We start from the raw sequence: 16,063 nt of genomic DNA, 5'->3' as shown, positions 1-16,063 counted from the left end.
ATGGTAGTAAGAATGACTGTAAAGTAATAAGAAAGAAAAATAAGAACATGCAGATCTTACGTAGAAAATTGTTATTGGGGAAAGTCACAGACAAAGGAGGAAAAATTCGCTACTATTGACAAACAACAAAAACAAGTTTTCGACTACCCACATTTTAAGGGTTAAACAACTCTATTATAATCAATGTCCAATATAAGAAGTATAGTTCTTCGACCCTCGATCCTTTGCCCCCACAAATTCCCTATTTTTCCTCTCTATTTTATTTTTTTAACAAATAAGTTGCACATCGAACTTTTCAAGCCCAAGCATGAATCATATTTTAAACGGACTTAATTTTTTGCCTAAACTTATTTTTTAAACTTAATATTTTTGTCTAAACACTCTCAAAATTTGAGCGAACCTTTAAATTTAGGCAGATAACCTTACCCATGAACAAGTTTAAATCAAACTATATCAAAATAAAATAAGAGTATAAAATCACAAATTTCTACATAGCAAATAAACTAAAACCATAATTAGAACTAAAAAAATATCTTATTTTGTGTGTCTGTGTGTGTGTTTTGATGATGTAAATGGTGCAATAATTCTCAAGAAATATGACCGACCAAAACCAAACCTCATGCTGTTAGGGCCAACCTTGATATCAACATGTTTCCTCCCTATTCTACACTCTAAAATCCAAACGCCTAAACTCTCATGAATTGGGTTTTTCTTTTCCCACCAATCTGTCCTCATTTCCCTTTCATTTTGAAAAATTTTGTGAAGCTATAATCAATAAAATGACATTTCACAAACTAAAATTTTCAAAAGGCTTCAAAACAAAGAAGAGGGATATGAAAGAACAAAAATTCAACATATTTAATCTATTTACTGATGTTAGATTAGTGATGTAGATGAGTAGAGTAAGATTTAAGGTAAACACATATAATATGAATATCACATATATAAAAAAAATACATATTTAAACCTTTTTTAATATCGTGTAAAATAATCTAACCTGATCATATAATTTGTACTTTAATACATATGTACTTAGATTTATTCTCAAAAATATATATACACAATCCATGTAAAAAATAAATAAATAAATGGTGGATATGATTTCCATTTATGTTAAAATAGATACAAACATTTGATGCTATATATTCACTATTGAAAGTAGTTTCATATCTATCCTTCCATCACATTAAAATAAGAAAAGAAAAAAGACAATATCATAAATCACTAATTTAAAATTTAATCATATAAAGAAAACATTGTCCACTCAATAATGGGTGTCTATTAACACATAAATTAATCACATTATTTTATAAAAAAATAATTAAATAAAATGATAAGACCAAAGCTGGTGAAAATGAAAGAAAGTGAAATTAAAAGGGAAGGTGGAGGTCGGTTCCTTGCACTTCAACGCACTTAGCTTCGGACTCAGCTTCCGACTTAAGGTTCGGGTGTGGACTTTGCTTTAGATAAGAACCACATCCCCTTCTTCTTCCCCTTTTAATTCCCATTTTCAATATTTTCTCTCTCTAAAATCTCACTTCAAAACAAGTCTTTTTTTTTTTAAACTAAGTTCAAGCTGGCGATCGAAAATCAAGAATCCACTGTCCGTGAAATCAAGCCTAAGAACAGAAGAATCATGGTAAAATCTTTATAAAGTGTGGTTTAATGAAAAAAAATGGTGTTTTGATTTGGGTATTCACTGAAAAAAAAAACGGGTGTTAATGAAAAATGGTGTTTTTTTTTTTGGTATAGGGAGGTGGTGGACCTGATGAAGAAGACAACAATAACGAGAAGTGGCCGCCATGGTTGAAACCTTTATTGAAAGAACAATTCTTTGTTCAATGCAAGCTTCATATTGAGTCTCATAAGAGTGAATGCAATATGTATTGCTTGGATTGTATGAATGGTTCTCTTTGTTCTTTTTGCCTTGCTTATCACAGGGATCATAATTACATTCAGGTTTGGTTTTTGTTTCATTACATTTTCTCAACATCCAAACAGGGTATTGACTCGACTGCTAATGTGATTTTGTTTTGGAACAGATAAGGAGATCTTCGTACCATGATGTAATAAGGGTATCTGAGATACAAAAATATTTGGACATATCTGGTGTTCAAACTTATGTAATAAACAGTGCTAAGGTAGTCTTCCTCAATGAAAGGCCTCAACCAAGGCCTGGTAAAGGTGTTATCAATACTTGTGAAGTCTGTGATCGTAGCCTTGTTGATAACTTTCGGTTTTGCTCCCTTGGTTGCAAGGTAATTTTTTTTTAATCTTTCATCTACTTTTTAATTGTTCATCTCCATTTTTCCTTACTGCCTCCAACTTTATTCGCCTGTGTAATCAACAATAATGCTGATTTATTTTGAATCTAGAACCGAACCTGGACTAAAATTGAATTATAAAATTTTGAGAGCTCAAAATATAATATTATGATGTATATTTTGGAAGGTATTTAGTTTTTTTTTAGGCCAAAATACAATCTGATCATATATTGCATAAATTTTTGGGGTCAAGCCTCTGCCTGCTGCTTTTAAATTTTAAATTCGTCGGAAGTTATATGAAATCGAAATGATTTTAAAGTTTGGAATTGACGCGATTGAAACGCAGATTGTTGGGACGTCAAAGGATTTTCAAAAGAAGAAAAGGCAACTAGCGATGGTATCGTCGGACTCTGAGGATTCATACAGTAGTAGTAGCCATGGTAAGCCAAGGAAGAATGACGACAACAACAACAAAGTTCGTAGTTTTAGTCCATCGACGCCCCCTCCGACTTCGGTTAATTACCGAAATGCTAAACGTAGAAAAGGGATTCCCCAGCGAGCTCCAATGGCAGGACTAATCATACAATATTAAAGCTCCATAGCCTTAAAGTTTAGACATATACACAATGTGATGGCCACAATGCCCCACCACAACTCTTTCCCTAAAAAAGATCCGGCATTGTCTCATTCCCCTCCCATTCTCAAGTGTTTTGTAAATAGAAGCAAGCAAAAAACATACAAGTGGGAGAACAAAGTGGAAAAATAAGCCCCACGCATAGGATTAGAATTGTCTAAAGATCGAATTCGAGATCGATGTGAATTGAAGACTTAAATATAAATCTTTTATCATTGTCGAATAGGTTAGTTTTCGTTTTTTCTTCACATTGTGTACATAAGGGTTTGGTTTTGGCAAATTGTAATGGGGATTGGGGAATGAATGGAATATGTAAATATAACAGTGTTATAAAGAGGATGGAAGGGTTTTCTATAAATAAATAAAATGATTGTATGTTGTATGATTGATTGCTTCTTTTCTTTTACTTATTTTAAGAAGATTTTTACTTTCTTGTATGAAACAAGATTTTAATTATTACTCTTCTACTTTGTACTTACAATGTTTTTTCGTAATATTATTTTTGAGATTTAAACTTTAATTTTTTTATATTTAATTATGTTAACTTAAAATGTATAAAAATTGTTATGTGATAATTAAGATTTTTTTTTGAAATTTGATTCGATTAATTTAACTAGATTTAATTAAATTTATTTATTTTAAAAAAATTAAAAAATCATAATTAAAACTTAAATAATTTAAAATTATGTAAAGAAATATATGGGGTGGCACGTGTGAGGTGAGTATGATTTGGATTGGCACGTGTCAAACGTGAAATGGATGGGTGTCTTGATTCTTGGAATCGTGAATAAAGTAAGCCGCCTCTTGAAAGGCGGTTTGTTTGATACTTTATTTTTGGTTTGTTAGCCAAGTAGGATTATTTTATTACATATTTAGAACATGGGCCACGTCAAACTGTCATTAGATGCTGACCCTTGGATCTCTTAACTGGTGGCGTGGAGCATGGTTTTGATGATTGATTGATTTATTGGCTGTCACAAAGCCCAAGGCGTCAATTTTTGGAGGTAATATATATCATGTTCCATTAATGTATGCTATATAGATGTTTTATGTGTTGACTTAAGAGTTAGAGAATCTATCGTTTTAAGTATAGTTGAAATTTGAGTTTTAATAAATTAAGATTTTATATTTTTTTTAAAAATTTTAAGAAGTTAAAATATAATTTTATTATATATTAATTTATTAATTTATTATTTTTTAAAAAATTAAATATTTTTTTATTTTAAAGGTTAAATTATAATTTTATTATATATAAATTTATAATTTAATAATTTTAAGAGGGTTAAAATTTAATTTTTTATTTTTGGGGAGAGACAAATCCCCTGTCTACTCCTTTACATTTACCCTTGCTGAGGGAAATGAAAAAGAAAAGGAGTCCAAAACAGGGACAGAGTTGGAGAAGGAGATTAGTTGGCTGCTTTGGTTGTGCTTCAAAGATGTATTTAAGGGGATCTCCCTTAGGCTACATTTTTTTTTATTCGTGAAATGTCATCGGATATCATAGAGACTAAGTTTCTTTATTAGATCGATAATATAATTTGATAAGATTTAATTATTAGGTACGTAGATGACAGACTACATCAATTTTATTAAATAAGATCTTTTAATCTTAGCGAAATTTACTAATTTAATATACTATTGTTTTACTCAACTTATTAAAATACAACTTAAATATATGTCAATTAAAGTAGAGGAACCAAAATTATACTAAATTAAATCAAAATTTGGCCATTAGAATCAACTCATTAATATGGCAATGGAACCTCAAACCCAAAAACCATACAAGATGTATAAATTAATAAACTTCATCCCTAATTTGTTGAAGCAAAGAACTAAATTTATGATTAGTATCGTCTTGGTTATTAAAAATATTTGTGTGTTAGTGGCTATTGTGGTGGTGGCCTTGTAGGATATCACAATATGGCCATATAGGGAAAAGGGAAGTGGTGAAAGGGGATACCACTCCACCATCCTTTTGAATTGATTTGATCCATCATGCTGTATACATGAAATACACACCATGTAAAATTATAATAAATTTAATTTTTTTAAATAAAATCTCGAGTACAAATTTTATAAATAAAAAAATATTTTTTATTTATAAATTTAATTTAATTTAATTCTAAATTTAATTAAAATTTAATATAACTATCGAATATCAGATAATCTCAAAAAAAAAAAAACAAAATACACACCATATGCATGATGTTTGATGCTAATATGCTTTTTTTTATTTGGAACCCTTTCATCACTTGCCTTTAATGCAATAAAATACAACATGAAATAGGGTCCCTATGATCACAACCATGTTGTCGTTTATTTTATTTAATAATCCTTATCTTATATGCTTTATATTTCTAGGATATAGCCGATCTTTGGCATCTAATTTCCATCTACCAAATATGGGTCCATAAAGCATCCCACTCGATCAACAATTTCACATTCATAATTAATTCATTTGTCATTCATCACTTCACCAATTTAATCCAGATTTTAGTTTAATAGTAAAGTTAATATGTTGTACATTTTTTTGAGATGTTTGAGTTTATCCTTTTTAAATTATATTTGGGTTTTCAATTTAAAGTTAATTTATCAAATTTATTTTACATTTAACATATCGTTTGGTACATAAATTTAACATTTTTTCTTAATGTGCTACCTATATAATTTTTGGTCTAATTTGATACTTGTTTTTGACAAAAGTGATGTATTTTGATACCCAAAGGTAACGAGGTTAATTTTGATATTTGATTTGAATTGTAGGGTTGATTCGATAAAAGTTAATTGCTAATATTATTTTGTTTGAATTTTTTATGATTTTGTTAATTGGATAATTTAGTGTTAATTGTGAATTTGTTTAATTATGTGTTTAATTTTTCAAATACAATCTAATGGATGATATCTAATTTGAGTTTTAGGGTTGATTTAAATAAAGTTAATTGCTAATTTATTAGCTAATTATGAATTTTTATCAAATCAACTCTAAAATCTGAATTGAACACTAAAAAGTTAACATTGTTATTTTTAGGTACCAAAATGTGTAACTTTTGTCGAATACAAATACCAATTGAACAAAAAAATAACATAAGTATCATATTGGGAAAAAAATATCAAACTCAATTATCAAAATATACATAAAACCCTTAGATTCTATGCATGTCGTTCAATTGACAATAACATGGATTACTTTGCATTTTTTTGGTGAAATACAAGAATAGGGTAAATCTCGAATAATAAATAAGACCAGCGCAACTCGAACTTAGACCACACCTGAAACGGTAAACACTTTAACCATTATGTCATGACATGGAGTTTACATTATGAAAAATGTTTGTGATTGTGAAAATGTCTAAATTTTATCTACTTCTAAAATGGCAGAGGTACCCATCCCCAAAATTTTTAAAATTTGATTTTATTCTCTATATTATATAAAAAATGATAAATTTGGAAATATTTTAGTTTAAATCCCCTTAATTTCATTAATTTTATATCTCTTTTACCTTTTTTATTCAATTAAATCTATATATTTAAGAACCCAAATTATGCCCTGTTGGGTTTTCATCTTTACTTGAGTTTAAATTATAATTATAAAAAAATCAATATATTTGTATTCTATTTTTCATTATATATTCATAAAAAATACAATATTTAATGCAAATTTTAGTTTATGTTTTTCTTTTGTAATATAAAATAGTTCTACACTTACTTCAATTATATTATTTATTTTTATTAATATTATTGATTCTTTAATAATAAAAATTAATTTATATAAAATTATTATTTGATGTATTTACAGGATGAAACTTTTTAACTCAACAAACTGAATTGAGATTTTGACACTTATCTTATTTTTAAAAAAAATTGAAATACAACTCAATAACAAAATTATTTTAGCTTAACCTCTTATACTAAGTAATTACCTAAATGAGGATCCCCAAATTGTTTCTAGGTCTTAATTTCATATATAAAATTTTTCCGATTACATTACAAAAGAGAATGAGTTCTAGATTTGTTATACCACCTTTGTTGAGTGATGTATCCATTTCCTATACTATTCATCTATCGCCATTATTAAAGATCTTGTATTGACAAGACAACTATCGTCTATAACTAACTCAATTTATAACATCACATCAATATCCTACAAAACCATGTTACAGAATGAGCTGTCTACCAATAGGATGCTTCTACGTAACACCTTAGCCCTCGATATAAAATCCCATTGAGAGACATTAGAATGAATTTCTCTCTCTTAGGACATCACACCTTTCACCCATCTCCCTCTTTTACTGACACACATTTAATCAACTTAAACCAACACAAATTTTATCTTTGTTTTGGAGAAAAGAAAATTATTATTATTATTATGGTGAAAGGCAAAGAAGATGTTGATTGAGTGGATAAGAACGAATGTGCTTAGTTAGGCATATTAATGTTAGGTCCCTTTTCTGAAATGCCAAAGTTGTTTAAAAAAAATTTAATTGTGATGCAAACCCTTCATCAAAACCCCCATATGGTGTCAATGATTGAGGGTCACATTTTTGCAATCATATATTATGGAACCCATCTTGGAAGGACCTCTCCCTTCTAAATGAAAATTGCTTTCGATTTTTATATGAAATTGTTTAACTGTCCAATGTGTTTTATTATTTGGATTTGATTGGCTTTTGGTTTTTGTTGAAGCACATTTTGTGATATTATTATTGGATAGGGTTTAGGGTGGGCAATACCTGGCCAACGATAGGCTTCATGAGCCATCCCTCATAAAATTGTTCCCCTATGCTTACGTTAAGTTGTCCATATAAATTCAAATTTGAAAATTAGATTCAATTAATTATTATTTTAAATCTTAATTCGTTTTTTTAAAAAGAATATCTAATGCATTATTTGAATAAACTTTATAAACAGGTTGAGACGTAATTTGTTTTATAGGGTATAATAAACAAAATAAGAATAAATTTAAAAATTATATATGAACTTTGGTCTAATGTACAATTTTATACATGAATTTTGATTTTGTACATTTTTATACATGAAATTTTGGTTTGATTTAATTCTTACAAATTATTAATACAATTATTGACATAACAACATTTTATGTTTATATATTGCATACAAAAATAATTATATTTATCCAATATATAAATAAATTGATGTATTTATTTCTTTAAATGTGTATGATTGAATCAAAATTAAAGTTTCATGTATACATTTGAACCACAATCAAAGTTTTATGTGTATGATTGCACCAAATCAAAGTCTATATATTAAATTGCACATTGATTTAAAGTTCATGTATAATTTTGAGATGTATCCCAAAAAATATTTACTATATAAACAAATAAGGCACTTACAAATTTTCATTCACAAGTCTCAAAACTCCACAAATTGTCAAATAATTACCCAAATTTTAAATCCTAGATTCTTAAACCTTAAAACTCTAAATCCTAATGGCGAATGTCTAAGGAAGGGTGGATTGTAACGAGCCGAGTTGCATCCCCCAAAGTTTTGAAAATTTTCATTAGATTCATAAAAAATTTAATTAGGTTCTCAAAATTTTTTAAAGTTCTCGTTACATTTTTCAATTTTTTAAGAAAATTTAATTAGAGCCTTCAAATTCTTTTGTAAATTTTCATTAAATCTCTAAAACTTTTGAAAGTTTTAATTAGATCTATTAAAATTTTTAAAAACTCTTATTAAATCCCAAATCTTATAAAAAAAACTTAAGCCTCAAGTGCTAAAATTCGCTATTGTACCTAAGTCATAAACATGAATTGATCTGATTTAGATTGATCCAATCCAAAATTAATATAACTAGTTGAATTAACATGTTTGTGCTGAAGCACAAAGATTATAGTGAATATTTATTTGAATGCCAATTAATTTTTTCAGTGTTGGAGTGCAAAGAAAATCATAGTAGAGAAATGGGTTTAAATCAATTGAGTCAAATTCTATGTCCAAAAGTTTTGGATATTATTTATGTATTTTTGGTAAATTACAAAAAAAATTCTAATAATAACACAATTAGTATGATTCAATCTCAAATTATATTTGGGTTGGAAATTAAAATCAAATAATTTTCTTTTTAATCAATGTTAATTATTTTTCACTTTGACATCATTTCGCATTGGGAGACAAATGTGTGGAAAAAAGAATTAAGATATATATATATTTGACCCTTAATGAAGATATTACTTTTTGTTAGTTTGGAGTTGGCTACAACAATTAATTCACATTTCAGACATGAACAAAAAAGTCAACTGTGACTTAAATATGTTTGTCTGAAGTCAAAACTGGTGTGTAGATTTAACAGTATTCTGAAAAAGCTTATATCTAGTTTATTTCATCATTTGTTTTACTAAGAAGTGATTTTTGGAGGTAGCATTTGCTTCAAGTATAGGACTTTCTATGTTTGACTTTAAATAATTACTTTGAGTTAGTAATTTTATATTTTTAATAGTGTTAAGATTGTAAAATATAAAGGTAATTTTGATATCACGTTTATCCCATTTTTAATAATTTTAGTTTATTTTATAAAATGAAACAATAATTAATTAATCAAATTCTTCGATTCTTTGATATATAGTTCAAGTAATATGTTTTTTTAAAGAGAAATTTATTAATTCATTTCATGAATAGGATCATACATTAGGGGAGGGGGAACAACAACACCCGTCGTATGCGATGAAAGACAAACTCCATCAACACAACAAAGGCTTTAGCCTCAGTATCAATGAACCATTATGGCACGTTAATAATTGGCTCTGTCAGACTGTCACAACTCAAGCACGACATATTTGGAGTAATTGTAAACACTTAATACGATAAGAAAATCAGTCTCGGATGGTCTAAAACGGTGGGAAAAAATCGACAAAAAATCGAGCATCCACCAAACTAGATAGGATAACAAATAATTAGATATTACTTGCAAAAGCAAGACCATATGAAATAATAACAAATAATTAGATATTATTTTTATAATAAATTTACCATTTTTTTATCAATTTCGTCAAATTTACCATTAAATCATAATAAATAACATGTTCTATTAAAAAAAATCCATCTTTCTTTCTCCTATCACTTTGATTAAAAGGGAAATTCTAGTTGCTTATATCTCCTCCCTAAATTCTAGGAGTTCAATTGCATTTTTTCCCCTTTACTCAAAAAATGAGAAAACAAGTCTTTGTATGCTAGATCAAAGAGCAAACGGTTCATTTCTATTAAAAATTTCATCTATTTCTATTGTTAAAAACGAGTGTAGTTGGCGAAATAACCAAAAAGTTACACGATGTGCCACGTGTATATGATGTTAATGTACAAGGACCAATTTTTAACAATAAAAATGGATGGAACTTTTAACAGAATAACCAATTTAGTTTTTAATCTAATGTATAAGAATTAATTTACTCAAATTTTTTAATAAAAGAAGCAAAATCTAATACGACTGGTAATACAATAGCCTTCATAATACTTTTACTAGCAAGCATGCCTTTAGAATATTTAATGTTAAATACAATAATGATTAACTTTTTTTTAACATATAAATAATCCGTTTTTTTAGGCATGGAATCTTACCAAAAGAGAAAGAAAATCCGTAAAGATGTTGTGCATGTGGTATATTAAAATATGGTCTATATATTGTATAATTATATAGCTAATGTGTTTTTGTCAAAGATTAGGTGACTAATATGTAATTAAATGTAATTATATTATACGTGTACAGGCCAATTTTGGGCCACCCCCAAAACTCAATAACTAAACCTACTCAAAACCCATACCCATCTCATCCTAAACTAAGCCTAAACAACTAAACTCGAAGCCCAACTACCCCAGCCCAATAACCTAAACTCAACATTCAGAAACCCTAATTCCACTAACCTTAGCCACCTACCCTCCCCCACTTGCCACTTGCGCCGCAGCCTCTCCCACTTGCCCACCAACCTTCTGACACCAGCACTGGCCACCTGCTCCACCGTGCCCATCCCCTGCAAGATGAAAGGAAGCACGCGAACAGTAAATTTAGAAAAAATAATAATGTAACTAATAGGGCTATATAAAAAGCCGAATGAAACACTGTAAAGGGGGCTAGATTGAGCAGTTTCACAAACAGGAGATAATACATATAACATATCTTCAAATACAAAAATAGTGATTCTAGATCGAATAACACAAAAAATATAGTAGAGAATCAAAAGCAAGAACAAAAGAATACAGGAACAATACAAGGTGATTGCCATCATTTTCTTTTTTTTTTCTTTCGAAATTTTTCTATTTCTTTCTTTTTACGTTCTTTCATTTTATTTCTCCTCTCTTTTTATACACATATATATATTATAAAAATAAAAAGAAAAGTTACCTCTTGAACTTCCGGCCACCGCGCGACGGTGGCGCACGGCGAAGGAACGGCATATGAAGCTCACCGGAAACCCTAGGACGGAGGGAGGGTTGAGAGAGAGAGAGAGCTTTCTTTTTTTTCAGAAACAAGAAGAAAATGAAGTTTTTTAGATTTTTTTTTTTACTTTTATAGACAAAGGAAACGGCGCCGTTTTGATGTGTGGGTTCAGAGGGCCAAAACGACGTCGTTTTGGCCTCTGACCCGAGACCCGACCCAAGGAAGCCTAGGATCCGCGTGTTTTTGGACCAAGGGTCTATTTGCGCCCTTGGTCCTTCCGCTTTTCTGAGACTTTACAATTAAATCTTTTATGTTTCACAATTTGGCCCTATCATTTGCAGCGACTTCCAATTTAGCCCCTAGCAATGCGCATCGTTTTAAAAGACTGGGATTATTACACTTTTGGCCCCCCCGAGGTTACATGCGTGTTCAAGCTGATCCTCTTGTTTGCCTTTATTTTAATTTTGACTCTAAAACTTTGCTATTGATACTATTTAGTCCTTTTTATTTATTTTTGTTTCTTCATTAAATATTAGTATTATTTTATCACTATTATTATTATTTTATATATTAATGTATATCGTTTTTATGTATGTATACATGTATATCTATATAATGCTAATTTTAGTTATTTGAAATTTCATGTTATTTTTATTATTATTATAATATCATATTCTTAATAGTGATGCATATTTTAGTGTACAAGTATGCACGTTCTTTATATATATATATGTAGTATGATCGTACCTATTATTATTCTGTTTATTATTTTCATTATTATAATAGTGTATATTTTGGTTATATATATGTATTATAGTATTTTTGTTATGATACAAAGCTTTTGTGTTTTAACATCATTACTATTATAATCATTAACCCTAGTATATGTTTTGTTACGTACGTATATATTATATGTATTTTATATATTATGTATATTATTTTTTTATACACATTCCGTATGTATTAAAATATCCTATTACCCATGTTTATATTATTATTACGTTTATTTATTCTTATTATATTTATTATTAGTATGTATATTTTATTCTACATATATATCTTTATACATAATATTATTTTCACATATTGTTATGTTTACTATTATATCTATTATTTTCATTATTATTACTTGTCATTTATTTTAATATTATTATGTAGATATATACTTTTTGACATTGTATTTTCATCTATATTTTGTATATACTTCGAATATTATATAGTATGTTTTCCAATACTATCGTTATTTATATATATATATTTTACATATATACTCTTAATTATCCGTGTATATATATTCGTTGTATTCTCATTGTATTCTCCTGTATGATACTATTGTTACATTTAATATCACGCGCATTGTCATTTTTTTTAAATATCATTGTTGTATGTATTATGTGCCATGATGTGTTCCCAACTATTATCTTTCGTTTTCCGTCCGTTCTTGTATTTCTCTGTTGTTCATTATTTTAAAATATTTATTCGTGTTTTTATTAATTTCAATACGTAAGGCAATATATCGATTTAACACCATGTTGTCGATTTCATCGCTATGTTGGGTGAACATCAATCGACTCGTGTTAGGACGGTATACCCTTCTCAAAAAAAGGAAATCAAAAATTGAAAGTTTTCGTCTTTTGAATCGGATCACGATTGAATATTACTTTGAACTAATATTTTGAAAATCAAGACAACACTTGTTTATGAGATACCAATTTTGGGCGTCGCGAGGGTGCTAATACCTTCCTCGCGCGTAACCGACTCCCGAACCCTAATTTTTCTCTAGCTTTTAACGTAGACCTTAACTCGGCCTTTTCCTCGTTTTTAAAAAGCAATCTAATAGGTGTCTGATCACACCTAGAAAAAAGGATCGGTGGCGACTCCCGGTTTATTTTAAATTAAATTTCAATTTCCAAGTTTTTAATCGCCATAATTAGCGACCGACCCCAAACCAAAATTTTTACGTCGCTACAATACGTATTGATATTTTCTTGAGGACTCAATTGGATATTTCTTCATAAAGGGGCTTGATTGATTTTTTTTAAAAAAATTTAATTCTCAAGCCAAATTCTATTTAATCCATCGTAAACTTAAAAAGTTAGTAACATAGTACACACATATAAGCCCTTAATTTATTATATAATTAGTAAATCACATTATACTCTCAATGAAAAAATATTAGAAGAAGTAATTAGAAATACCAAAAAAATTAGTCTCTATAAACAGTAAGATTTTACCCAAAAAATTGATCTAATCTTTTTCTGACTACCAACGTACAGAATCCAACAATAACATTAGAAATAATCTAAAAGGATGAAATTATGATAAATTAAAACATAGAAATTAATTCCCGAATTAACATACTAAAGTGTAAAAAAACCAAAATTTGACCACAAGATTTCCTAAAGACGATGATACAAGAGGTTACAAAAATGTTTTAGCATGAGCCTTTGACTATTACAAGGATTAGGATAAGTCAAATCTCTCTGACCCAAAAAAGTATGTCTGTTGTCTGAATTTATTACCATAGTGCTGTGTGTTTTTCAACTTTGGGGCATAGAAACTTGGTATCCCGTATTGGTGTTTTAAGACAGCAACCATGAAAACTGTAGGAAGCAAAGTCAATTAGACTATTGATTCCATTAATGAACTAATTATTCTCCTTAACCATCATTGTTTTGAATTAACAAAGCTTTAACATCATTCCCCATGGGGCTATAAAAAATTAATTGAATAAAAATGGTCAACTTTTAGTTTTGGTCCCTTTACAATGCTTAAATTTGAAGGATAGTCTCAATATTTTAATTTAGTATAATTTGATACCTATAATTTTATAATGTAGTTAGTTTGTTAACAACAATAGTTATTTTTTTAATTTAAATGCTAACTTTAATTTCATGAAAAACACATCTTCTTTCCTAAACCAAAAAAAAAAAACCAACAATATGATAAGTTGAAATAAATCTTTAATAATAAAAAAATTCATATCGGCATTTTAATTAAATTAATTAAAACTTATGGACTAATTAAATCACAAATTTAAACCTAATAGAAGAACCAAAATCGATGACTTTATTATATAATTGGTTTTTTTTAAAAGTTGAAACTAGCATATAGATTTTTTTTATTAAAAAAAATAAAGATATTCGGGATGGGTGTGAACTAAAGAATCGAATATAAATCTTTTACAATTCAACCTATAATTCATTTAATAAGATTTAGTAAAGCTTCTAGCTAGTTAATTTAACAATGGTTTTATTAATTAATACCAAGTTCATTAACCATAAATTCTAAACCTTAAACATATAATTATGGGCAAACACTTTAAAGAAATTAATTAACTTTAATATTGTATGTATTGATATGTGATTCAGTGCACCATGTGAGGCGTTCATCAAATATTTTAAAATTCAAATCAACTCAACTTAAATTGATTTGATCTAAAATCAATCCTTTAATATTATAATGAATTTCTCACTTTAACCATTTTATTATATTTTTTAGTCAATTTGACCCCTACTTTTAATATTCCATCAGTCACGTTGGCCCATTGACCATTTAAACTAATCAAATGAGAACACATGGACAATAATAAGAGGATTAAAGTGAGAAATTCACTATAATACAAGACCAAAAACATATATTGAACCTTAATTTCTAGACATGCATAGGATGAGTCATATTGACTAAAAAAATGTCTTGGTACCCTCATTTGTGTTCAATTTAAGCCTGTGACCTGAAATCGAAGGACGAAAAGTCAAGTAGCTTGTTACCATTGTTTTACATTAAAGAACGGTTTGAAATTTGAGTCCCATTCAGTGACCCACACACAGAGTCCAGTCCTTGCAAACCTACCAAACCCCCACCACAAACTTAAGTGTAGACTGCAAGTTGTGGCCAAGTACATGCGACGAGCCCTCGGCTTTTGGCAATTGACTTGAAAACTTTGAACCAGTCAATGCCTCTTGTAATTGTGTGTCTATTTTGGCTGACATGACATCACTGACATTTTAGTGACGAGAATTCGACACAATTCATTTAAAGTTCGGGTTGAAGGGTAAAGCTAAGAACACTTTTTGGAGCAGTTGAATTTGAATTATGAAATTTTCAGTGAGTTAAAAATATAATTTTGTTATTATATTAATATAAAATTTTATAATGGATTAATTATAAATTTTTTATTTTTGGAGAGGTCATGATTTAATTTTAAATTTTAGAAAAAGTCGAAATATAATTTTATCATTAAATTAATTTAAAACTTTAAAAATACTCAAGGGATTAAAGGAGTATTTTTCTTTTTTCTTTTTTTTTGGGGGGAGAATGTTCAGGTTATTTTTATCTTAAGATTTAGGGTTCGGGTTTTTTTACTCAAGTCATTACGTGTTCGGGTTATTTTAAATTTTAATCATTTCAAATTCATGTCAATCCAAGTTACTTCCAAGGGCCAATCTAGAAGATTGTTCAAGGGGAGTCAAAAGAAAGTTACCATTATATTAATTTGTAATTGCATAAAATTTTAAAGGACTAAAAGGAAATTTTACCACATTGAAGGCCAAAGCAATCTTTGGTTAGTTGTTAGGGATAATTTATGGTTCAAGTCATTTTAAGATTTGAATTGTTTTAATTTTGAGCCAGTTTTAAGCAACTCTAATTTAAATGAATTCAATTTGTTTAACTTTTTTTAATTAAATTGGATTGAATTTGAATTCGAATTGAATAATCAAATTTAGTTAATAATTTATAGCTCTAGTGATGGGAATTCTTATTGTTTCCTTG

General features: G+C 28.4%; 1 protein-coding gene across 1 annotated transcript; it reads left to right on the top strand.

Moving 5' to 3' along the window:
• The first annotated feature begins 1,406 nt into the window (after nt 1-1,406).
• On the top strand, nt 1,407-3,283 carry LOC121223327 (protein RGF1 INDUCIBLE TRANSCRIPTION FACTOR 1). The gene is made up of 4 exons (XM_041104570.1): nt 1,407-1,639; nt 1,753-1,959; nt 2,043-2,258; nt 2,611-3,283. The coding sequence occupies exons 1-4, from the start codon at nt 1,637-1,639 to the stop codon at nt 2,854-2,856; spliced, it is 672 nt and encodes a 223-aa protein (XP_040960504.1). The 5' UTR covers nt 1,407-1,636; the 3' UTR covers nt 2,857-3,283.
• The last annotated feature ends 12,780 nt before the right edge of the window (nt 3,284-16,063 follow it).

The sequence above is a fragment of the Gossypium hirsutum genome, chromosome A03 (genome assembly GCF_007990345.1).
Source record: "Gossypium hirsutum isolate 1008001.06 chromosome A03, Gossypium_hirsutum_v2.1, whole genome shotgun sequence".
NCBI classification, from domain to species: domain Eukaryota; kingdom Viridiplantae; phylum Streptophyta; class Magnoliopsida; order Malvales; family Malvaceae; genus Gossypium; species Gossypium hirsutum.
This window is presented reverse-complemented; position numbering and strand designations above follow the sequence as displayed.